This window comes from Onychomys torridus, chromosome 13 (genome assembly GCF_903995425.1).
Source record: "Onychomys torridus chromosome 13, mOncTor1.1, whole genome shotgun sequence".
NCBI classification, from domain to species: domain Eukaryota; kingdom Metazoa; phylum Chordata; class Mammalia; order Rodentia; family Cricetidae; genus Onychomys; species Onychomys torridus.
This window is the reverse complement of record NC_050455.1, coordinates 3515225-3541166: the sequence shown is the minus strand read 5'-3', so window position 1 is coordinate 3541166 and position 25942 is coordinate 3515225. Positions and strand designations below refer to the sequence as shown.

The 25942-nt window shown below is 44.7% G+C and overlaps 1 protein-coding gene across 5 annotated transcripts in view; it reads left to right on the top strand.

Annotated features, from left to right (window-relative positions):
• Positions 1 to 24897, top strand: part of Osbpl1a (oxysterol binding protein like 1A) — a 187322-nt gene extending 162425 nt beyond the window's left edge. For all 5 annotated transcript variants that reach the window (XM_036204247.1, XM_036204246.1, XM_036204248.1 and 2 more), the window contains 10 exons: positions 9462 to 9596; positions 11436 to 11533; positions 13770 to 13952; positions 17200 to 17307; positions 17735 to 17824; positions 18036 to 18162; positions 21022 to 21138; positions 21623 to 21746; positions 22899 to 22989; positions 24779 to 24897. In XM_036204247.1, the coding sequence (XP_036060140.1) occupies positions 9462 to 9596; positions 11436 to 11533; positions 13770 to 13952; positions 17200 to 17307; positions 17735 to 17824; positions 18036 to 18162; positions 21022 to 21138; positions 21623 to 21746; positions 22899 to 22989; positions 24779 to 24881 (1176 nt within the window). In that variant the 3' untranslated portion in view covers positions 24882 to 24897. The remainder of the gene's footprint in view (positions 1 to 9461; positions 9597 to 11435; positions 11534 to 13769; positions 13953 to 17199; positions 17308 to 17734; positions 17825 to 18035; positions 18163 to 21021; positions 21139 to 21622; positions 21747 to 22898; positions 22990 to 24778) is intronic.
• The last annotated feature ends 1045 nt before the right edge of the window (positions 24898 to 25942 follow it).

The window sequence follows — 25942 nt, the reverse complement described above, 5'->3', positions numbered from 1 at the left end:
TAGAGGAGGGGTGTGGAGAGCAGTGGATGATGGCAGAGGAGGGGTGTGGATGCTCCTTGAATTGAAACTGAGGGCTTTCACACTTACAGGCAAAAAAAAAAAAAAAAAAAAAAAAAAGAAGCAGCATGTACCGTAATTAAGGATAGAAGAGGTATTCAAGGTACTCAGGGTGGAAGGAGTGTGTTGTTGTTTTTTTCTTTATTGTTTTGTTTTTCAAAACAGGGTTTCTCAGTGTTTTTTTGTTTTGTTTTGCTTTTGTTTTTGGTGCCTGTCCCGGATCTTGCTCTGTGGACCAGGCCGCCCTGCACTCACAGAGATCCACCTGCATCTGCCTCAGGAGTGCTGGGATTGAAGGCGTGCGCACCCACTGCCCAGTGTGTCTTCTTGTACTTTTACTTTTCAAGTGAGAAGCACAGCAGGGGAACTTAGCTCTGGTGCTGCCCAGGCCTTCCAGAGCCGAGGATAGCGCAAAGGAATAGAGTATGGGAACAAATACCACATGGAAACTGGTAGGCTAACACTTGCCAGCCAGCTCACAGCACTCAGGCTCAGAGACCATGAGGCAATCACTTCATTTCTGTTCTGTTTCCCTGTAGCTCTTCTTGCATTTTCTCCCCCTCCCCACCTCCGTTTTCCTGTTGACAGTATTAAGGAGCCGTGCAGTTGGTTTAACACAGACATGTGTTGCTTTCCTGCCTTGCTGCCTCTGTGTCTGGGTGTGTATCTTCTGTGTGCCACTGAGGTGTCTGTGAGGGTCAGGTAGGGGCCAGAGCTGCCACCAAACAGCCGCCTGTCCGCAGAGTGCAGTAGTGTTCTAGCACTGCTCCTTGGGTGCTGCCCATCACGTGTTCCAGTGGAAGAACTCTCACCTGATGACACACTACTAGACCCATGAAGCACTTCTCACAGCAGTGAGGACTGACTGATAGCACCGGAGTAGAACATGCAGTTCCCTCCAAGGCCTTCCATGTGAGGAGTAAGTCATTGCCACCATCCTTGAAGCTGTGGGAAGCAAAGGTAGCGTGGAAGAAGGATCCAGGGCCAGCTTCATCTTGTATCTTTTCTCCTCCTGAGGAACAGCCCACAGTGCTGCCAGCCCTTGACTATTCATGGAGAACCCAGAAGCCCATGGAGTGCTCCAGTCATACCATGGCTCGTGAGTGGTTGCCTGAGTGACAGGTAGACAGACTCACCCCAACACCCAAGTTTTCTCTTAATAACCCACATCTTAGCTGTTTGCACATTTAGATATTAAGATGGTAGACTTCATGGTTAGAAAGTAGTTTTCATTCCAGCCAAGCTCAAACTTGGCCTTGCTCGTGGGTAAGGTTTGTTCAGTGCTGGAATGAGGAGATGCCCTCCTTCTCTGTCTCTCTTTACACTTTTTCCACTGGTGAGCAATTCCAATTAGGAGTTCCTGCAATTGCATCATTGCTTGCTATTAATTTGCATGGATAAATTTAAACTTTGTTTTATCCAGGTCACAAGGTAGAGTTGCCTGGAATAAATATTTAATTTTTCCAGCTAACTGCAGCTCAGCGATAAAAGTGTTCCAGCTAATGTTTCTTCCTGAAGCTTGAACTTTGGAATAAATGTTTTCCTGTTACTGGGGCATATACACATACTAATTTGTTTATAAAATAGCTAGGGGATGCCACCTCCAGGTTTGCTGGATTAAAAGGAGCAACAGTATATTTCACTGACCAAGGACTAGAAATGACAGGGGAAATGTATATTTTGTTACTTTTTTATTATCTACTTTGGGCACTGTAAGTTTTAGAAACCAAAACAACTATAAGATTGTTTTTAATTAATTACAGACAATGGAGGAAGAAAAGCAGCCAGTTGGCATGCTCTAAAATAGATTGCTGTGTACTTTTGAGAAGTCAAGGATGTTTTCATGGCCATCTGGACTGTGTGCATGCATTTCCCCTGTGTGTTTTCTCTCTATCTCTGTCTCTCTGTGTGTGTATCTCTCTGTGTGCTTGTATCTATCATCTATCCGTGTGTGTGTGTGTGTGTGTGTGTGTGTGTGTGTGTGTGTGTGTGTTTGGTTTTTTTGAGATAAGGGCTCACTTTGTATCCTTGGACCAGGCTGCCCTTCAACTCCCAGAGATCCACCTGCCTCTGCCTCCCAAGTGCTGGGGGTAAAGGCGTGCGCCATCACATGCAGCTCCTTCTTAATCTTGTATTTGGCCAAGATGGTTGGCTTTCCATTTTCTTGTATGTTTACATTCTGAGTTCCTGTCATAACTATGTGTTTAAATTACTCTATATTACAAATTTTTCAAAGAACTTTTAAGAATTTGGGGAGATTTTAGTACTAGAACACAATCTGCCCATTAATCTAGAGCTAAACTCATGTGCCTGTGAGTTCACACCACACTCTTGAAGCAAGTCAGGCATTGGCAGCCAGTGTTGAGCAGCCCATGGCTAGTGGCCACACCTGTTCCTTCTGTGGCTTTGCCTTTCCCTGTAGAGACCCATGAGGAAACAGCAGCACACACATCATTACTTAGAGTTGATGTCACCGAGCTAAGATTCCTCATAATAACAAGCCAGCCCCTGGGGAAGCACTACTACACATACACGCCCTAGCCCAGTCCATCTCTTTATGCAGTGAAGATTCCTAGTGTTTTCCCAATGGGAACATCTAGAGTTGAACTTACAGCATCTTCATTGTTTTGATAAATAAACCTTTTAAATTCTTTTAAGATAAATCTGTTTTTCACAAAACAGGAAGAGAGCTGACCTGGAAATAGCCTGTCCTTATCGAATTCTCTCCAATAGTCCTGAGGCACTGCTGTGTTAGGAGTGACTCACCCTGCACCCTGGCTGTCGGATCCTCCCAGCTGACTTGGAAGCCCTTCCCTCACTCTGAGGCTTTTTAGGTTTCTACCTGTGAGCTGTGCTGCTGTCCAGGCAGCTGGCTCCCAGCACCCTGCATGAATTCCGGAGAGAGCTGGTGTGCATTGCTAATGATGGTGCTGTTCATTTTAACCATTTGTGGCTCACCTGGTGTGTCTGGCCCCGTTGTGAGGATTTTAGATGAATTAGTTCATGTAATATTTTTAAACCCTGGGAGGAGTGCAGTGACTCTCCTCCCATTTTGGGATGAAAGGTCATCCTTGTTTGTGCTACAGAAGAAAAAGTTCAGGCCTATTCTCTAAATGGGCTTTTTGTTTGGTTTTGTTTGGTTTTTCGAGACAGGGTTTCTCTATGTAGCTTTGCGACTTTTTCCTGGAACTCACTTGGTAACTTAGGCTGGCCTCACACTCACAGAGATCCGCCTGCCTCTGCCTCCCGTGTGCCACTACCGCCCAGCTGTTTTTTTTTTTTCTTGGAACTAATTTTTCTCATTGTTTTTCAATCACAGGAAATACATATAATGTGAAATTTACCACCTTATATTTACTTGTCTCTGTGAGTGTGCGTGCGCGTGTGCGTGTGTGTGTGTGTGTGTGCGTGCGCGTGTGCGTGTGCGTGTGTGTGTGTGTGTGTTGTGGGGTGCATATGTGGACGTGTGCAGAGGCAGACAGAGCATCTAGTATTCTTCTCTTAACACTGTGCTCTTAACCCTGGGGAAAGAATCTCATGCCCTAAAGCCAGAGCTCAGGTTTTTCTTGGCTCGATGGAAGCCAGCCAGCCCCTGTGACCCTCCAGTGTTTGTGCCTGTGGAGCTAGTCTTACAGGCATTTTCCAGGACACCACCTTGATGCCTGTGTGCTGGGATCTGAACTCTTGTTCTTCTGGTTACAGAGAATTACTATGCCAAGCCAGCTCACCTTACCATCTCTTTCCAAGTTTTCTCCAAAGATTTTCTTTGTTGTTTATTTGTATGTGTGTGTGCATATATATGCATTTGTGGGACTCCACTTGTTATTTATCTGTGTGTGTGCACATGTGCATTTGTGGGACTCTGCTTGTTTTAGGGTGTTAGGGGTCTGAACTGTAGTCCTCACAATTAAGCAACATGTGCATAAGCACCTGGTCGTCTCCCGGCAGCACCTTGACCACCTTTAAGTGGCATTAGTACAACATGGTGCTGTGCTCTCTTCACCCGTCACAGAACTCTTCTTGCTAAACCATTCAAACCGGCTACAGCTGCCCTGGGCTCCGACAGCCCCTCTACCTGGTCAGAGCCCATTCTTCCGCACCACATTTGTCTCTGAATGGAGGAGTGGACTGCCCGAGTGCACTTGCTGCTCTCTCTTCTCCACGTGGTCACTGTCATAAATGCCCGTGAGCAGTGTCAGGCAGACCACCCTCTGGGGTGTGATGTCATTAGCTCCTGTCCCCTTTCCTTTGGACTTGGTAGGTATATAGTTTTTATTTTTTGAAATTAAATATCCCCTTCCCTTTCCTGCAGTCCCTCCCATGCACCTCCCACCCCTTGTTCTCTCTCAAATTCATGGTCTCTGTTTACCATGTCTCTTGTTTTACTCCTGATGAGAAGAGCAATATGTATTCATTTTAGGAAACATAAGCATTAAGCAAGCAATAAATGCCAGCTTTTACAGTTTAGCAGAAACGTGTACAGTGTCTCTGCTTTCTGCAAAGTTGTGTGGAAGCAAGGTTGTGTCAAAGGTTATACACAAAAACACAAAGTAATGTGTGCTAACATTCCATGAATTAATTAAATAAATAAATAAATAAATAAATAAATAAATAAATAAATAAATAAATGTAGCCTACTACCGCAGAGAAAGCTTGAGTGGGGAAAAATATTCTTGGGGCTGGAGAGGTGGCTCAGCAGTTGAGAGTGAGCACTGGCTGCTCTTGCAGAGGACCTGGGTTTGGTTCCTAGTACCCTCATGGTGGCTCCAGATCCAGAGGGTCTGATGTCCTCATCTGGCTCTCTGGGCCCCAGGAATGCATGTGGTACACATACATACATGCCGGCAAAATAATACATGTACATATAAGGAAAAGACATACTTAAAATATACCATTACTTACATTAATTAGGTTTATTTCATAATTTTATGTGTGATCTTATATGTTCTGTTTTTATTAATGTTCATTTTCACTTAATTATATTCAATATAGAATAACTATTTAATTATAAGTTTATATTTGTATATTTGTATTTCAATGTATAATTTTATGTAAAATATATTTTCAATGTAAAAATTCAAATAAATTGATATTATCTCCATATGGACAAAAGATATATAAGATTCCTACATCACCACTGAAGATAACCATTGTTACCTTCTTGGTGTTCCCCTCTTGTAGTATGTTTCTGTGCAAATATATATGTAACAAAATTAAATTATGGTTTGGGGATTTTGTTGTTGTTGTTTTGAGACAGAGTTTCTCAGTGTAACAGCTCTGGCTATCCTGGAATCCAATTTGTAGACCAGGCTGGCCTTGAACTCACAGAGATCCACTTGCCTCTGCCTCATGAGTACTGAAATTAAAAGGCATGTGCCACCACAAATTATATTTCTCTTTATGTTGTTTTGTGACTTATTTATTCAAGCTTGAACATTTTTTTAAGTGAGAAAAACAATCATAACAACTTTTGAAACACAAATAATTGACAACTACTCAAAGTGATGTAAATCTAAAATAACAATAAATGTTATTAATTAATGGTCTGATATTTTCAATAATGCCTATTCTTCCATTGGGGACAGCATACTCTTATTATAGATGATGGTAACTCTGTGTTTTCTATCAAAGAAAACCAGAAAGGTAATTTCCCCAGATACGGTTAATCAAACTTTGCTCTTCAAACCTTATTTTTTTTTTTTTTTAGAACAGTTTTAGGTTTGTATAAAAATTGTTGAAGTTCTAAGAGTTGTCAAATTCCCTCTGTTGGTCCATCTGCGGAGTGTACTCTGGCTGACGTCCCTCAGAGTCCCTCGCTCCTTTTCTTGCTAATGTAATCCTCTCCCACTCTGCATTGCTTGTTAACTAGTGTGTCATTAAACAGACTCTTGTCTCCAAGTAGTCTGGTAAAGGTGGTAGAGGAGATGGTACCTGTTGACAGCTACTTTAGAAGTAATAAACTTGGGACAAGGAGAATGGGGATGTCTAAGTGCACCAGGGCACAGGCACCCCGAGGGTGACATCCAGAGTATAAAATACTCTCCTGGGGCTGGAGGGGTAGCTCAGCAGTTAAATGTACTTGCTCTTCCAGAAGACCCAGGTTCAATTACCAGCACCCATATGTTTTACAGCCATCCATAGCTCCAGTTCCAGGGAATTCAGTGCCCTCTTCTGACCTCTAGGCACCAGACATACATGTAGTGCATATATCTACACACACACACACACACACACACACACACACACACACACACACAAATTGTTATTACTCAGCATGGGTAAGATGATCAGTACTCATAAGACAAGATAATGTAATCTAGCATGATCAAATGTTAAATTTTGGATGGTCATACTCCTAGTGTCTGAAGGAACAGAAAATGGGTGAGCACTGGGATACCTAAGGATGACAAACCTGAACTGGGCCTGGACGTCTGTTAGGGAAGTATAGTGAAGAGAGCCGGGTTACACTCACACCTTTGACTCAGTACCTGAGAGAGTGCGGCGTCACAGGTGCTCACTTAAGGACTTACCGAGTAAGAGCGACCTGGCTGAGCGAAGGGAAGCCGTGCACTTCCTGTAGCACATTGGATGTCGAAGGTCATGAGTGGACACATGGCTTGGTAAGGAGACGTTTTGCTCCATAGTGTTTGCTAACATTTCACCTGAGCACGACTGTGACCTCGACTCTCCATAGAGAAGTCTACTTGAAGCTATATGCCTGTGCTGTGGAAGACACAGGATTGAACACTTCAGGGAAGGTGCATATTGTAGGTGTGTTAAGTAAGTAATATGTGTGTTGTTTACTAGTGTGTCCAGAACTGGTCTGAGTGTTTTGTAAACTGTTTTTTATCACTATGTGCTATGTTAAATGATGTTAGCATTATCATTGAAGAAAGTGGCACAAAGTAGAATTTGGTGAAAAATAGAGTTAACAAATGCTGAAGTCAGATGTTAAGCTGATTTGATTTAGTGGTCTTAACATGTATGTAGTACCCACCCCCAAAAATACTAGTGAAAGTATAGTAACAATACACAGAGCTGATGCCAAACGTCAAAAAGATTTCCCTCTCCTCTACATAGACCTGTATATGTATACATATGAACACACACACCTCGATCCGATCCTGAAGTGTGCTGGAGCATTATCTTGGGGACAAGGTGGGGAAGGAGAGGAAGTGATGTTTTCAGATTTTACTCTGTATGCGTGCACGCGCGCGCGTGTGTGTGTGTGTGTGTGTGTGTGTGTGTGTGTGTGTGTGTGAGAGAGAGAGAGAGAGAGAGAGAGAGAGAGAGAGAGAGAGAGAGAGAGAATGTGTGTGTGTGCGCGCGCGGGGGTGGGGGGGGGGGGGGGGGGTGTGTTTGGATGTCTGTTCTGTTCTCTGACTTACTCCTTGAGACAGATAGGCTTTTCACTGAACCTGTACCTGGACTGGCAGTCATCAAGCCCCTCTGTCTTCTTATCTCTACAGGACTCGGGTTACAGACATGTGCCTGGCCACATCTGCTTTTTACATGGGTGCCCAGGATTTGAACTCATGTCCTTGTACTTGAGTAGCAAGTGCTCTTACCCACTGAGCCATTTCACCAGCCCTATATTTTACTTTTATACCAAGAATACTGTGTATCATGCCTTTAAAAAAAAAAAAAAAAAAGTAAAGTAATGGGGGCTGGAGGGATGGTTCAGCGGTTAAGAGCACTGGCTGCTCTTACAGAGAGGTCCAGAGTTCAATTCCCGGAAACCACATGGTGGCTCGCAACCATCTGTAATGAGATCTGGCGCCCTCTTCTGGCATAAAGTTATATGTGCAAATAGAGCACTTACTCGTGAAAGACAAGGGAGCAAGAGAGGAAGGAAGGAGGGAGGGAAGGAAAGGAAGGGGAAAGAAAGGAAGGAAAGAGGAAGGAAGGAAAAAGTAAAGTACATTTCCAAGTGGAAGAGAAGCCTGGAACTTAATTGAAACAAGCCTTGGTAGTCCCACTGTCTGTGACTTATCCCAACAGCGACTCTGGGTTTAATGAGATCTTGGCTATGCATAGCTGAATCTTCTTTTCTTTCTCTGTATAGATTCCTTCTCTTCCCTCTCCCTAGTGAGGCAGCTCTTTAACACGCTGAGCTGCTACTTGCCTATTCTATACTTGCTGGCTGTTTTTAAATGCATTTGGTGGCAGTTTTGTGAAGGCTGCACGTCATTTTAATTGTGCAAGCCAGTAAGAAGCAGGTGTAAGGAGTTAGAGTCTGGTGGCATTCATCCTGGATTTCACCTAGGACTGTCCACCTGGCCAGGTGATAGTAGCCAGATTTCCAAGGGAAACATTCTAGAATACCAAGAGGAGTTTGTTACTTAATGATGTTTTAAAAGTACCTGTGATGGACCTTGGCAGTACATGGGAAACAGTTGAAAGGTGGCATGTCAGAGAGCCTTGTCCAGTGTGTGAGTTGGCAGAGGGGATGTAATATTTTATTAAACAAGGATAACCTTCTGAAGTCACCCATACTTATGCAAAGGTGATATGCTCAGAAAAGCACAGTGTCAGCCAAAAATGGCCTTGAATTTCTTTTAGAAATTGCCCACAGAAGTGGTGTGTGACTAATCCTTAGTCCACTGGTACAAGATGAACGAGAGCCAGCTAGATGGCTTGCTGGGTAGGGTGCCTGCTGTGAAGCATGACAACCTGATGCTCCCAGGACCCACGTGGCCGGTAGAGAGAACTCACTGACTTCTACCTCCTCATGTGTCCTGTGGCACACGCACATCTGCACATACATCCCCACATGATAAATACATCCAATAATAAGTTGGGTTTTTTGAGATGAACTTAGGTGTATTGTGATCAGCATGGGTTTATCTGTGCTAACATTGATACATGACTCAGCCCGAGGCCTCAGCTGGTCAGTATTCCATGAAAAGGGTTGGAAGGGAGATTTATAGAAGGTTGTCCTTGCAGAGAAAGACAAGAAAACAGACTTGCTTGGTTGGTGAAAGTGGAAAGTTGCTTGTTAGTGGCTTTCTTGGCAGTTTCTGATTAGGTTTTGTTTGCTTATGCCATAACCCTGTGTGTCAGAGCCACCTCTGCCCCCATGAGCTTTCGACAGCAATGTGAAGATGGTGTGTGTCCCTGTCACTGATACCCACTTCTAGAGCTGGTCTGCTGTCGGCTCATGCTTACATTATAGTGGACGTTCTGTGAAGCAAGGGAGAATGTTCGGTCCGTGTTTTCTTGTATTGCCAGATACTCCATAATATCAGATGTTTGTAAAGATTTAAGAAGCTGAGCTGGTCTTAATTAAGGTTCTTGAGTTGGCCTTTCCTGTTGCTTCTTTTTCAGGAATATGTTCTATAAGGCAGCAGCAGCCACATTTGCTATGTATAACACTGATCTAAGAGTTGGTTTCTTCCTAATAGGAACTGTCTAAGATCACAATGCCAGTCATATTTAATGAACCTTTGAGCTTCCTGCAACGGCTAACTGAATATATGGAGCACACTTACCTCATCCACAAAGCCAGTTCATTTTCCGATCCTGTGGAGAGGATGCAGGTATGTGGCAAGTGACCCTTGGGGACTTGTTTCCCACCTCCTCCCCCAACCCACCCAGAAATACACGTGGTCACACACGTGCAGACACTGACATAGATGCTCACACGTGTGTCTACTGGTGTGCAGTCCAGCTGGGGTTAGGATATTCTCAGAGCTTAAGAGTCTTTTGCAGCTGGGTGGTGGTGGTGCACGCTTTAAATTCCAGCACTTGGGAGGCAGAGGCAGGCGGATCTCTGTGAGTTCAAGGCCAGCCTGGTCTACAGAGTGAGATCCAGGACAGGCACCAAAACTACACAAAGAAACCCTGGGGGGGGGGGGATTTGTACACCCAGTCCTGCTGGCATCCTCTTGGGATTGTCACTGTAGTGAAGACTGATGGAAATTTCAAGAGCCAAGAAGGGGGTCACACAACCACACTTGGCTATTGGAAGCTTTTTCCAAGTCTTCAGTTTAGAAGGTAGCATGTGTGATGAGGAAATCGACATTTCTTATTTCAAACTTTATTGAGGATCTTCTCATAAAGGATGAATATAGTTACAAACACATGTTTAAGCTGGATGTATGTTCCAGTATGCCTATTTATAAGCACTCAAGTAACAAGAAATTGAACTTTTTAATTTTCAAAATCAAAGATGTTTATGTGGTGTACATGGCTGTTGAGACACAGGCTGAGTACAGTAGGTACAGTGCTCTTCAGACAAAGCAGTGTCTCTCTGTTCTTTCCTTCATCTAAAGGGTTGTTAACTTCTCTAGTATCTTATCCAGACTTTCTATTGCTGTGATAAAACACCATGTCCATAAAAATCTTGGAGAGGAAAGGGTTTATTTCCGTTTACAGTTCCACATCACAGTCCATCACCAAGGGAAGTCAGGGCAGGAACCTGGAGCAGGAGCTGATGCAGAGGCCATGGAGGGGTGCTGCTTACTGGCTTGTTCCTCATGGCTTGATCAGCCTGCTGTCTTGTAGGTTAAGATCACAGCTTAGGGGTGGCACCCCCCACAATAGGCTGGGCCCTCACATCAATCATCAACCAAGAACATGCACCACAGGCTTGCCCGCAGGACAGCCTGGTAGGGACAGTTTCACAATTATGTCAAGTTGACATAAAACTAGTCAACAAAACTGGCTTTAATACCAATTACATTGTTTAGTTTTACATCTCTTTTTCTCAATTCTAAGTGGTGCTCTGTATCCATAGGCATTCACCGATTCAGCCAACCTCAGATCCGCAGTGTGTGAAGAATAAAACTGTACCTTTAAATGAATATATAGACTTTTTCTTTGCTATCATTCTGTGAATGAAGTAACATTTTTTACATTGTGTTAGATATTATAAATAACTAGAAAATATGTAGTATATACAAGAGGATTATGTAAGTTAAAAGCACATGCTGTGCCATTTTATGAGGCTTGAGTATCCACAGACTGACACCTGGGGTGTGTGAAACCCAGTCCCTCCCAAATACTGAGAGACAACTGGAACTTAAAGTTTTAAAACCTTTTACATATTAAAGGTTTTTAGAATTTACATATTAGAACTTTTACATATACAACTTCAACATATTAGAAGTAACTGGCTTTGGCTTAAAGAGTTTTTGAAAGTCCTTGGCACAACTAGAGCGCTCTCATAAAAGCCATGCCTGAGCAGAGAACTATAGGAAGAGAGCCAGGGACTGCCATTCTAAGTGGGGCTTCTACAGTGGCTTTAGAAAGCCATATTAAAACCCAAACTAATTAAGCCACCTGATAATTTTGTCGGTCCCTGTCTCCTGTGCCCCTGCGACTTCTGAGAGAGGGTAGTGAACTGGCTGTTAATGCAGTGTTCTCCTCTGTTCCAGTGTGTAGCTGCATTTGCTGTCTCTGCTGTTGCTTCTCAGTGGGAGCGGACTGGAAAGCCCTTCAATCCACTTCTGGGAGAGACTTACGAATTAGTTCGGTGAGGTCTTTGGCTCCATTCTAAATGGCTTGTTGAATGTGTATGACTTACATAGATTTTTTCTTTTTCAGTTAAGGAAGATGGGTATTTTGAATTTCCCTAAACAATTATTTGTGCCTGGAACACATTATTATTTTGATGTCGGCGTCTGCAAAAATAGACATGCGATGTACCACCATAAAAACAATTGCGCCAGATAAAAACAAAAACAAACAAACAAAAAACAATTGCAAGGTTTGAGTGCTCCTGAAGGGTTAACTAGCCTCCTTTTTAAGGTAGATCACATGACATGGTCAGGGCTTTAGAATTTCTATTGCTGTGATAAACACCATGCCCAAAACCAACTCTGGGAGAAGAGAGTTTATTTCACTCACAGCTCCATATCACAGCTCATCATCAAAAGCAGTGAGGGCAGGAACTCATGCAGGGCAGGAGCCCAGAGGCAGGAACTGCTGTGGAGGCTATGGAGGGTGCTGTTTACAGGCTTGCTCAGCTTGCTTTCTTATAGAACCCAAGATTACAGCCCAGGGATGGCACCACCCACAATGGGCGGGGCCCTCCCCCATCAATCACTAATTGAGAAAATGCCCTCCAGGGTTGCCTACAGCCCAATCTTACAGAAGCATTTTCTTAATTGAGGTTCCCTCCTTTCAGATGGCTTTAGCTTGTGTCAAGTTGACAGAAAACTAACAGGGCAGAAACTCACAACGGGGGCCTGGAGGCAGGCCTGAAGCAGACCATGGAAGGAGTGCAGCTTTTGCTTGCTCATCATGCTTTCCTATCCGATCCCTCCGGGACCACTCACCCCAGGGGGCAGCACTGCCACAGTGAGTGGGTCCCTCATCAGTGTTAATCAAGAAACCATCCTACAGAACTGGCTATAGGCCAATGTTATGGAGTCATTTTCGCAATTAAGATCCCCTTTCCCAGATATGTCTGGGTTTGTGTCAAGTTGACAGAAACCAACCAGCACACTAGGAATGGTAGCACATGAGTTAGAGGCCAGCTTAGTCTACACAGCTCTGGTTAGTCAGGTTACATAATGAGACATTGTCGTCCCCCCCCCCCCATATATATATATAATGTATAAAACCATGCCCATATTAATGTGTGTCTAATACCTTTAAGCAGTAATTGCATATGATTCCTGACTAGCTTGTTTGTTGTTTATATGTAACTAAGGATTCATTTGGCTTTATCTTTGTGTCTTCCTCCTTTTCTTACTTTGATCCTATTTATCCTGTGAATATTATAAATAGAAATGCCATGTTTCACTATCTCAGTGTAAAGGAATCGTATTTTAAATCTGATGAGTGATTGTAGTTTTAAGCCCCTTGAGGTACGAGTGACCAGGCCCTGCCCCCGACTGCTCTGCCACCTGCCACCTGCTGTTTCGAGTCCCTCAAGGTGCAGGCAGCCAAGCTCCACCATACAGAGAAAAAAAGCCCAAGATCAAGCCACAGAACCCTACTTGTCCCAGATCTTTCCCTAAGATCAGACTACAAAATCCCATCAATCCCAGACCACCCTGGAAAGCTCCACCTTCTCCCCCAAACTCTATATAAAGCCTTCCTCCTGCTCAGTTCTCTGCTGTTTCTTTCCTGAGCAGAGGCAGCCACCCTCCTGGGTTCTCAGTAAATCTCTCCTGTGAGGTTTGTTGTGCCATGTAACTTTGTGGTATTCCTTGGCTCCTTGCCCCTCAGAGCTGTAGCACTCACAGTAGTAGTCATTGTAACCAAAGGAGGAAGAGCTTGCTTTGCCTTACAGTTGGAGAGGATACAGTGGTGTGGGAAGACATGGCAGGGCTGTGTGGAGGCTGGTTCTATTGCTTCTGCAATCAGGAAGCCATCAAACCTTCCAACTAGCCTTCAGTTATTCCCTTGGTTAAGGCTCCACCTCCTAAAAGTCCCACAGCCTTCCAAAACAGTTCCACCAGCTGGGGACCAAGGTTTCAAAAACACAAGCTTGTGGGGACATTTCACATTTAAACCCCAGCCATAAATCACCCAAGTTCCCATGAATGTTCTGTACGTTAACATGTATAAGCAGCTGGCTCCGTCAGTATCAGACAAGTAGCTTAGGTTGTGTTTGTGTTGTTCCTCATGTAAGTTGCACCGTAACAAGGATGATAATGAAAAATTGTTTTTCTTCATTGAACGTTTTCCTAAATATTTTAACACATTCACTGACAGTGAATTGAAGTGATGCATTTTTTCTTATTTCTTTTAATCTTAAGAGATGACCTTGGATTTAGACTCATCTCAGAACAGGTCAGCCATCACCCCCCAATCAGTGCATTCCATGCAGAAGGTCTAAACAACGATTTCATCTTCCATGGCTCAATTTACCCCAAGCTGAAGTTCTGGGGGAAGAGTGTAGAAGCAGAACCTAAAGGAACCATCACCTTGGAGCTTTTAGAGTAAGTGGGAGAGAGTTGTTACTGCTGTGTGTGCCTGCTTGTGTGTCTGCTCATGTGCCTGCTGTGTGTGTCTGCTTGTGTGCCTTCTGTGTGTGCCTGCTTGTGTGTCTGCTTGTGTGCCTGCTGTGTGTGCCTGCTTGTGTGTCTGCTTGTGTGCCTGCTGTGTGTGCCTGCTTGTGTGCCTGCTGTGTGTGCCTGCTTGTGTGCCTGCTTGTGTGTCTGCGTGCACAGACTGTGTCGTTCTAGCTGGGGACAGGAAAGAAGCAGTGTCACTGAGTGTCCACTTCTGCCCCTGATTGGAAGACTTCTCGAAGTAGGGCAGTAGCCACTGTCAACCAGGCTGGATCAGCTGTTAGGCAGATGGGTTAACTCCATAGCAGCTATTGGATGCCACGGTGCCTGTGGTTTGTTGAAAGGATTTTTCGAGATTAATTCACTCTGAAATTTTTCCAAGTGACAGTTGTGTGACTTGTGGACACTAGGCTGCCTTCAGGATTAACTTCACAGGCTAAAGCATTTCTAAGTCAGCTCACGTCTACTCCACCTTCTCCCACCTGCCGGCTGGGACTAGAAAACCTGGGCAGGAGCCACAAAGCAACCTCCTGGGGCTGTGAACAGTAAGGACAACAGAGTGGGGAAAAACGTCAAATCCTCAGGACAGCGTGGCAATGAGATTCCTGGTTTTGTATTTCCTCCTTGCTGAGAGTCTGAGCAGCAAATTACACAGTGGCATTAGATGAAGGCAGAAGAGGTTCCAAGAGAGACCTTGTCTCTCAGAGATCCCAGAAGGAGCCCTCATAAAAACTATTGAAAATTCTCACTTGGTTTACCTCCTAGCCTTTCCCCAAACCAAAGCCCAGCCTCTGGTGCTCTCCTGTAACAGCAGCTGCTACTTTACTTCAGCCACTGAGAAAACACTCAGCAGCAGCCGCAGGAACTGAGAAAGGAGTAGAACAATCGGTACTGTCCCAGAGGTAGGCCGAGAGCTCAAACCCCAGCTTAAGGGCAGAGGTGGTAGTCTGGAATACAAATGTGGGGGGAAAGGGGTACCATCCTCTCCTAAACCAGTCTCCCTGGCCTTCGCCCAAATAGTATTCCAAGGAGATCTGAGCACTGGGTGGCCGTGGCCCTGCATGGCGGTTGAGGGATGCTTCTGAGGAGCACTACAAAGACTGGAAATTGCAGTGACACCAGAATCAGGGTGACAGAGGTGACATTGTGTTCATTGCCTCCAATCAAAAGTCAGTATTCTCTAGATTTAAAGAGGATAGCAAATCTCATAAAACTGAGAAACTGAAGAAAAAAAAAAAAAAACCTCAACTCACAGTGAAGGGCAGTCAACAGCTTCTACCCCAGGAGGTCCAGAAGCAGCTGTCACTACTGTTGCTGAAGATAATAAGGTGGACACTCAGATGGATGGCTGTCCTAGCAAAGACGTAAATGTAGCTTTGGACATTTTAGGACTGAAAAATGTAGCAAGGGAAATAGTGGCCAGGCCATGCTCAGGAGCAGCGTGAAGATGGAGTATTCAGGAGGCTGGATGCTGAAACTACCATGATGGAGGGTTACCCTGGAGCCTCATTCCAGTTGTGATGCTGATTCTTCCCAGTGACCTAAAACCAGATCAGAGTCTCTGATGATGATGATGACGATGATGATAATGATGATGATGTGTGTATTCATGTTCACATGTGTCTATGTTCGTGTGTGTGTGTGTGTGTGTGTGTGTGTGTGTGTGTGTGTGTGTGTAGGCCAAGGGCTAACATCATCTTCCTTGAGTCAGTATCCCCCATTTGAACTGAGAGCTCACTTATTGGGCTAATCTAGCCAGCCTGCCCACCAAGGGGATCCCTTGTCTCCACCTCCTGAATACAAGGGTACCCTAAGCCCCGGTGATTTTCTGTAGGCATAAAGGAGTTGATTCTAAATTTATATGGAAAAGCAAATGAAATAGAGCAACTAAAACTGCTGACAGTTTTGAAAAGGAGCAAAAAACACTAAGAGATGCTGAGCTGAGCCGAGATTTATAGTCACCGTGAGACACCATGGTGGTGACAGCAGTGGAGCAGGGAAGAGAGTCTGGAAATCGGCTCCACAGAGACACGGCCAGTGTAAATCACAGACTAAGAAAGTCAAACCAGAAAGTTTGGGAGAAAACAGAAAAGGTTAGGAGTTTGTGGTAGGTAGAAATCTCTTACATAAACACAATGTGAAAAGCCCAATGCACAAAAGACTAGATTTTAACAACTGGATTAAGTTTAAAGCTCTTTCTGAATTACACTATGTGGGGTATAAGAGATATGCTATAGACTATTGGAAATAGCATACCCTAATGAAGGGTTGTTGTCTAGAACATATAAAGACCCCCTGAAATAACTATCACTCTACAAAGAACAGAAATATTTGTTTTTCAAAAGCAAAGGATTTGTACCATTTTGAGTTTTGAGGTTTGGGTTGGTTAGTTTAGGGTAAACTGGAAGGGACCTTCTCTGGAATATGCCAAATGGACCTTCATTTTTATTTTATTCCTCTAATTTTTCTGTTCATGTTTCGCCAAACTTTTGAATGATACACAGGTTGAATATTCCTTTTCAGAAAGGCTTAGGAGACAACTATTCCATATTTAGGAGACTTTGGGTCTTGGAATGTCTGTGTAGATCTTACCAGTTGAATGAACATATTATCTGAAAGTCCAAGATCCAAATGCTCTGGAATCAAAGGCTATTTTTTTTTTTTTAATTTTTGTGTCAGTTTGCAAGCATTTGGGAGTTTGAGAGTTTGAACTTTTGAATTAGGGACAATCAATTAGTGTATAGTTTATTTTTAAAACAATAAGAATGGGCAGGTAATCCATGTTTTGTCATGAATTAATATCAATGTGGGTGTGCATGCATGTATGTGTGTGCCTAAGTGTTTGGGTGTGTGTGTGGAGGCCAAAGGTCAATCTATCAGAGTTCTTCTATTGCTGTTTGTGGTATTTTTGAGACAGTGTCTCACTGACTGGAACCAGTAGGCCCCTGGCATCTGCCCATGTGCCTGCTTCCGTTGCTATGGTTAAGGTACATGCCACACCCTGCTTTCACATGGTGCCGGGAATTGAACTCAGGTCCTTGTGCTTCGCAGCAGGCATGTTACCCTGGAGCCAGCTCTCCAGCTTGCTCTGTTGTCCTGAATGACACTGAAGAAAACTCAGTTTATAGACTAAATGGTTCTCAGCTACTTCTCTGGGTTTGGGGTTGTTTTTTAGACACAACGAAGCATACACATGGACAAACCCCACCTGTTGTGTGCACAACATCATCGTGGGTAAACTCTGGATTGAACAGTACGGCAGTGTGGAGATCATAAACCACAAGTAAGGCGCATTCATGCTCTTCCCCACATCAGTCTCTTCCAGAGGCTTTCCTACCCGATGGGAATCTAACTCCTGAGTGAATACAGGCCCTTCCATTAGAATAATATCTACTGGCATCTCTGTGTAGACAGACTGGGAGGACCCTGGGTCTCCCCGGGCTGGCCCCCAGTCTCAGCCTGCTGCCCGTCATGTTACCTGTGTCACTTATGGAAGGTGAGGGAGGAGCAGTGTAGAGTTAGCTTGAAAAATTAGTTTCAGATTCTGTCACTGATTTCCTGTGAATGCTTCTGAGCTTGTGCGGGCAGTGCTGATGAGGGACGGACTGGGTATGGAGAGCCAGTCAACAGAGCTGCCAGCCCACCCCATCCTGTTCTCAACTGCTTCCTTGGCATTGCGTGATCATGTGAACTTAGCCTTTCCTTTGTAGGACTGGGGACAAGTGTGTGTTGAATTTTAAGCCATGTGGTCTTTTTGGCAAGGAATTACACAAAGTTGAAGGCTACATACAAGATAAAAGGTAAGGTTTCTCTTTCAATATTGACTGCAAATGCTTATTTAGATATTTGTGTTAAAGTATGCCACCTGATAAACAGGCATTCAAATAACAGAAAAGTCTTCCAAAAGAAAATATCTATTTCATTAAAGGATGAACTTATAAAAATATAGTAACAGTTATTACAGCACAACACGGGCTTAATTGGTGAGTAAACAACACTTTCTCTTGATAGCAAAAAGAAACTCTGTGCTCTCTACGGGAAGTGGACTGAGTGCTTGTACAGCGTGGACCCTGCCACTTTCGACGCTTACAAAAAAAACGATAAGAAAAACACGGAAGAGAAGAAGAACAGCAAACAGGTAAACACGCTGCAGGTGGTGCCGGCAGCCAGGCTCTTGTATGTGTACAGACCCTTCTGGAACCGCCTGTCCCCGGGGCCCACTTTGACAGTGCTGCTTACACATGGATTCTTCTGCTTGCATCTTGTGAAGGAACAGCTGTCTGTCCTCCTCAATGGCAGATGTCAGCTTGAGCTTCTGGTGGCTGGGGCAGTGCCTCACTTCTGTGTGGAGGATCCGCTTGATTGGTGTGGCTTCGGAAAGTTGGTTGCCCGTCTTGATGGTGCAGTGATGGGTTTTGTCTCTTGTGCTTGTGTGTTAGCAGTAGAAATGATCTACGTAGTAAGCTTTACTCCGGAGTGATGGCTCACATTTGTGAGCTTGACCTATTGTCGGTGTTCTCGACCACTGTATCACTGATGTTAACGCCATCACAGTCCAGACTGTTGTCTTCGTGCTGAACACTCCTGTTTGTGGAGCATTCTTCATCCCAGTCACAGATAGGAACAAGGCTTGCTCCCTGGCCACAGACATGCTTTGGCATTCTTCAGACCGGTGTCTCCTTCCTGCAATCCGTCGCTATGAACTAAAGAAAGATTGTACCAACAGGACAGGAAATGCCTGTTGGGGGCCTGGCCAGGAGAAGTGGGGACTCTGGCTTAGAAGCAGTCTCTCATCTGTGAGCATTGTGAGCTCAGATCATTTCTAACCCCTGGCCTCTGAATGTCACCTCTAAAATGGGTTTGCTGACAGCACCTCTACTAGAGAAGTGGAGGTGTTGGGTGGATTTGTGAAGGTCTCAGAATGGCCTATGCTCTCAGGGAAATTAGTGTAGTCCTTTTTGCTCCAGGTATGCCCCTGTCTGCCAGCCAGGCATTGTCTCGTGGCTCACTAGATGTGCAGCCCTTTAGCCTGATCCCAGACTCAGACCCACCAAATCATAAAGCTAGGACTTGTAGATGTTTCTTTCTTTTTAAAAAATTCTTTCAATTAACATACTAAATGATGGGTTTCCTTTTGACCTCTCCATACATGTATTTGCTCACATTTCCTGCCTCATCACCCTCTTTCCTTCCTCTTTCCTGTTCTCTTCTTGCCCTCCCTCCTCCTAAATACCCCACTTCTACTTTCATGGTGTGCATGGGAGTGCATGGGTGTGTAGGTCATCCATGGGAGAGGAAGTGTGTGCTGCCTGTCAAAGTCCCGCTTACTTTGTTACACATGAGAACCTCCTCTTCTGTTGTCTCTTCATTAACTCAGGCATTCAAAGGTGTGAGAAGCTCTTGTTTTTTTCAGAGGCAGATGGCACATTCCTGTACTGTGACTTTGTAAATCAGGAGCTAGCACTGGGCCTGAGGGACAGTTTATTTGATGACTAGAGCACACAGCTTTGGTCTCCTTTAGTTCTTCCGCGAAGCTGCCTGTGCATGACTCCTCATGTTCAGCTCTACCCACTGCCCTTGCAGGACACCTTAGTAGGATGAAGGAGGAAATGTCCCCGAATCCCAAGTCACTGACACAGACTGCATGGCCGCCGCTCCACTAAGAGAAGGAACTTGGCAAAGACAACCTCGGTCTACTTGTTGTCCAAGCTTCTTACATCATGTGGACAGCTTCTAGAGAATGCTCTTACACGCTGTTCTTTATAGGAAAGCAGCCTTCCCCCTCAAGCTCCATCCCTGGCCTGCCTTCTCCCATCCAGGGTGCAGCCCTTCCTGTGGGCTGCTGCTCTCTGAACACACTCCCATGCTCTCGGGCAGCTTTTACCGGTCCCATACCACACCTTGCTGTTGGTTCCACTGTGTATTCACTGAACTTGCCTCAACCAGAAGCTGGAGTTTGGTTAACTGATGCTGAGGATTTGACCGGACTGTCTAAATCTTTGAGTTCTTTGTGTTTTCCTTTATGGTACTAACAGTTTCTCAAGGTCCAATCAGCGAAGACTAAACACAGTGAGTAGCAGAGGTCTGGTCCATGGGGAGATAGGGCAAGGAAGCCACTGGTTTCTTTTTCGCCTGACGTTTGGTCAGCTGTGTGGTGGAAGCCTGCTGGTTCTCTGTCATTGATGAACTTAGCTAACTGGCCTAGTATGTGATCTTCTGTTCTCAAATGTGTGCGTGCATTGGCTTTTGCTTCTCTCCAGTGTGTGTAATGTGTTGGCTGTGCCTTTAGTGTGTGGCTCTCAGGTTGTCAGGCTGTTCCTCTACCATGCTGCATCCCAGCCCTGAGCTTTTCTAACTTCTTCAGTAAATATTTGTCTTTTGTGTTTAAAAGACTAGGAACTTTAACACTGTAGCAAAGAAGGCAGTGGATGAAGCCTTGAGTGCAAGAATAGTAACCAGAATAAGGCTGAGAGTCCACCAGCATCTGTCCTCATGGCAGGAGCGGGGACAAACAGCGCTCGCAGCAGCCCTGCAGTCTGTCTCGTGCTTCACCAGGGTCTGGATAAGCAGCTAGGACCACCTCGTTCTGCCTCCAGGCGCCTTAAGACCATCTTCTCATCCCCTTCTGTGTTTGCGCCTAAGTCCTTGTTGCTGTGGCCCCAGGGCTGCTCAGTCACTCCAAATAACCGGAGGCTGCCAGCCTCCTGGCTGACTTGTATCTCGGGGACCGCCATGTTGCCTTGGAGAGCCAGTGATGCTCTTTTCATTCAGTGCAGAGGTGATTGACAACCAGCATAGGCTTCAGGAATAGTTCTAAGGATGCCATGGAAGCTAAGTTCTTTCAGATCCTCCTGCCCTGGGCTGTGTGCCTACATCCCCCGACCCTTTGGAAAGCTGCGTTTTGGACAAGAAGTCTCAGCTCTTCTGTGTATGCCGAGACCTTGTTCAGTCTTCAGAGTACATAGTTGTATATTTAAAACCTTGCTTTGCCTTCTAGACCAGTTCGTCTGAGGAGTCTGATGAAATGCCAGTGCCAGATTCTGAGAGCGTCTTCATTATTCCTGGAAGTGTGCTTCTGTGGAGGATAGCCCCGAGGCCTCCTAACTCTGCTCAGGTGAGCATGGGTCTGTTAAATCCAGGAACTGTTTAGTATCCAGCTTGCATGGTGCCCTTCCTCAGGCAGCAGAGCCTACGTCCTTTTATTGTCTCCTTCGGCAGCCCATATGTCACACTCCCCCTTAACCAGAGGGCTCTCTGTCAAGCTGGGAGGTGTACTGGATGGATCTTCATTGGGGGGGGTCTCACCTTTGTTAAACAGACTGATATACTTGATCAGTGTAGACCCTCCAGCCCCAGCAGGACATAGTTTTAATGAAGGAAGCAGAGTGGGTGTGGGTGTGCTACCCTGGGAGGTCTGCTGTGAGCTGAATATCCACAGGATGGTGCAGATAGAGGTGGGGGCTTCTAGCGATGTCCTCTGAGAAAGGCTGACCATCACTCTGGCCACAGGAGGTGTCACTACCAGATTAGATAGATGCCTTCTGGGCTTTCTGCTTGGTCTTGGCAGGTGTTAACTTGACTGCTTGTTTATGTTTCAGATGTATAATTTTACCAGCTTTGCAATGGTTTTGAATGAAGTAGACAAGGAGATGGAGAGTGTGATTCCTAAAACTGACTGTAGACTGCGGCCTGACATCAGAGCCATGGAGAATGGAGAGATAGGTGAGGGATCTGCCCTCAGGGTGGGGCTTCTGGGTCACTTCATTCCAGGTCTGTGTTAGTGTCATTGCAGTACTCAGAGTTTTAGCCTCTTAGAGACTTTTATGTTAAAATCTAGCAACTTTGGTTTTAAATTTGAAAATCTGAGATCAGCCTTATTTAAGCTCCAAGTCCCTGCTTGAACCATGCTCTGTGTGGAGTACACTGCACTGGGTGTGGCTAGAGAAGTGCCCGTCAGAGGACCCTTGGTGACCTTGAACTGTACTCCACAAATCACTGTCTTCAGAATTCACCTGTGAGCCTCCTAGAGCATGGCTTCCTCTTCAGTAAAGACAACCCTGAACTGTGAAACTTCTGATGACTCAGTCGACCTCACAAAGGGGCATTTCCCCTCCAGGGAAATAGCAGCTTTACTGAGGTAACGCATCCAGCCCATTGTCAACATGTGCAGGAAGCCTTGAACAGTATAGACTATCTCGTCAATGTGTGTGTATCAGGGTTCTCTCTTCAGAGAGACACAACAAAGGATTCTGTAAAGTTGTTTGAATTACTTAGAAATGGACTGAAGGAACTCTCTGAGGTATCACTCAGAATTTTCAATAATCTCACTTTCAGTTTTTCTACTAAGTTTTCATTGAAGCATTTTAGCCTAACATTTGGGGCTGTGAAAATAAGCATGTTGTTTCTAGTACAAGCAGGGGCTGCTGGGTGGCATTTATCCAAGCACATTAGTCACATGTATGAAATTCTTACACAGTAAAAGGTGAAAAAAACAAAAATACATGACTCAGACGCCAGCTCTTCCTGGGCTTAGTCTTCTTTTGTCTTATTTATTTAGCTGGTTCTGGGGGTTGATCGTGGAGCTTCATACATCCCATAAACTACTACATCTCTAGCTCTGTTTTACTTTTTGAGAACGGGTCTTACTAAGTTGTTAAAGCTGGCCTTGACCTTATGATCCTCCTGCGTCAATTTCCAAGTATCTGAGATTCCAGAATGTACCACCAGTCTGCACTGGTGTGCAGCAGGATTGTATCTTGATTATAGTGCTGTGTAATGACAGTCTATATGGACAGTGCTGTCTGTAGTTCCTGTCCTTCGTCCCATGCCTGCCATTCTCAGCAGAACTTGCTTTTCACGGGCCTTATTTTTTAGATCAAGCTAGTGAAGAAAAGAAACGGCTTGAGGAAAAACAAAGAGCAGCCCGCAAAAACAGGTCCAAGTCAGAAGAGGACTGGAAGACAAGGTACGTGCCTACTCTGTGGCCTAGAAGGCTGCTGCTGTGTGTGAACCAGAGCAAGGGCCCACAGCCTGCTGATCTGCTGCTGTGTGTGAACCACAGAGCAAGGGCCCACAGCCTGCTGGTCTGCTGCTGTGTGTGAACCAGAGCAAGGGCCCACAGCCTGCTGGTCTGCTGCTGTGTGTGAACCAGAGCAAGGGCCCACAGCCTGCTGGTCTGCTGCTGTGTGTGAACCACAGAGCAAGGGCCCACAGCCTGCTGGTCTGCTGCTGTGTGTGAACCACAGAGCAAGGGCCCACAGCCTGCTGGTCTGCTGCTGTGTGTGAACCAGAGCAAGGGCCCACAGCCTGCTGGTCTGCTGCTGTGTGTGAACCAGAGCAAGGGCCCACAGCCTGCTGGTCTGCTGCTGTGTGTGAACCACAGAGCAAGGGCCCACAGCCTGCTGGTCTGCTCCAGGCCTCAGAGGACGTGGTTTCCAGAGTATTACAGTACTTGGTAAACTCTTGGTAAAACCAAGAGTTGTGTTTGTGGAAGAGAAGTGACTGGAGAAGTTAAAGTTAGAATGTTTTGCACAGTCATTACAGGTGGGATTAGTTAAGCAAATTTCTCTTTTCTCCCTATCCAACATCCCTTCAATATTGAAAAGGGAAAGCACAATGCAGATTTAGATTTGGACATGAAAATTATTTATTTGCTCACATCTATGAGTAAATTACAGGATCATTCATGTGTGCATATATCATGCATCATTAATTTAGGGAGTGCCTTTTCCAAACATAAGGGGTTAGACATGCTAGAATTAGGGTTTAGAAAAAGAATTATTCTAGACAGTATCAAATGACTTTTTGATTGGGCTAGGAGTTACTTAGTGGTTGCTTGTTTTATTAGAGTCCCTTGCAACTGCTAATCTATGATCCACTTAATTAAATGTTAAAGCCAACGGGCATAATTTTATAAGTATTCCAGTAGACACAATAATCATTTCACATCTTACAGAAAAATCTAGAAATGCTGTTTCAGCTTCTGCCCCAAATGTTCTAGATTTATTCACATAATAGCTTTTGCCAAAGAACGAGTAGAGGACATGTGGGTATAAAACCCAGGCATGGCTGCTGTGATTGAATAAAGGGGTCCCTTTCCTGTAAGTACCCCAGGTCCCTAACCTCTGAGGTACAGTGTAAAAGCTGCTCCCAAATGCTGGACTCCTGTGCACTCTCGTACCTGGCTTGGGTGCTACATTTCTTTAGAGACAGGGACATGATTCAGGCAGCTCATTTGATAATTAGGACAAGTTAAAATGAAAGCTAGATGTAGCCCAGGAATCCAAATTGAGACCCAGTAAAGGCTGGTCTGAGTTAATCTGGGTGTGTGTGGCATAGCAGAGGGAGTCAGCCTTTGAATTCACACCGGTCCGATGCCACTGCCAGTCTAGCCACCAGCAGCAGGTGTGACTGCTCTGACAGAGAGCTCCCTTGTAGAATGGAGGGTGCCTACGAGCCAACCCTGCAGGCGCGGTACACCTCCCTGCTGTGGGTACGTGTTCCCGATTGTATCACAGAATGCCTCCTCACAGTACTCTGATAACTGCTGAGGGTCTAGATCATAACAACTTTTGACTAAAGACCCTTTTGGAATAGTGTGGATACATATTCTCTGACTAGAAAAACTATCTCTTCTTTAGGGTTTCTGAGGAAATCCAGGACACACAGAGCCAACTACTATAATCTAGTTAAAGAACAGTATTCTGTGGGTTTGAGGCATTGCTGTCTAAATTTTATCCTTTCTCATTGGACAGGTGGTTCCATCAAGGTCCTAACCCTCACAACGGAGCACAGGACTGGATTTACTCCGGCAGCTACTGGGACAGAAACTACTTCAATTTGCCTGATATTTATTAAAGTGCAGAGAAGTCAAGGTGTTTGGCTAATCTACATTTAAGTCTTAAGCTTAAGTTTTTAAAAATTTCCCCTTGGTTTCTACTCCTCTATGATTTGCATTTCACCCAACAAGGTAGGGCGTATGGTCATACTGGTGAAGGTCGTAGGGAAAAGGAGGCATTTTGCTTCGTGTCTGCTTACTTGGAATGCTGTTTATGCAAAGTGAGAAGCTGATGGAGGTGCTGGTCTATCCCCACATGTGCCGGAGTCTGTACCTAGTCTAACACTCAGCTTTGTGGAATTCTATAGTGATCCAAAAATCAAGTTATTTTGAATATTTTTATGCTATTATGCTTGAGTATCTTAGGTGTAGCTTTGAAATGTTTAGAATTCTTCTGTACAATGTTATGTGCTCAAATGTAAAGGTTGTCATTTTATAAACACTAAATTGGTAAGATGGCTTTCAGGAAAATTAGCCCTCTCAATTTTACTTTCCCACCTCCAAAAGGGAGCAGAGGGGTGGGTGGAGCCAGGACTCCTGATCTGAGAACTCTGATGGGAAAAGGTGTTTACTTGTCTTAATGCTGGGATTGCTTTCACGTCCTGTGATCACTGTCGTTAGCATTTACTGAAAATCACAAAAATGCCCTAGAAATAGATTTTAATCGATATCATTACCTAATGATAAACCTTTAAGCTTCAACTTCTAGTGGCAAATGCCACAGAGAAATTAAGCAGCACTACTGTATTATAATCTATGTAAGAGGAGGCCTGTGCATTTGGAGACCTACTTACTGTACAGTAGCTTTGCCCCTTTAATTGGGGTAATCTCAAAGTATTTATCCAATCAAATCCAGACTGAGATACTTGCCCTAATGGGCCTTAGGTAGCTTCCAGTAAGTTATTTTAATTGTATTAAAGTTAACAAGTGTTATAATGATGCTAAATAAAGGCTTTAGAATATTTAAAAAAAAATAAGAAGTGTGACTGTTTTCAGAATTTCAGCTGATATTGTAACCTAACACTCAAAGGTGTCCCCAGGGCCAGAGAAACTGCTTCCTAGCTGACACTGTATGTTAAGG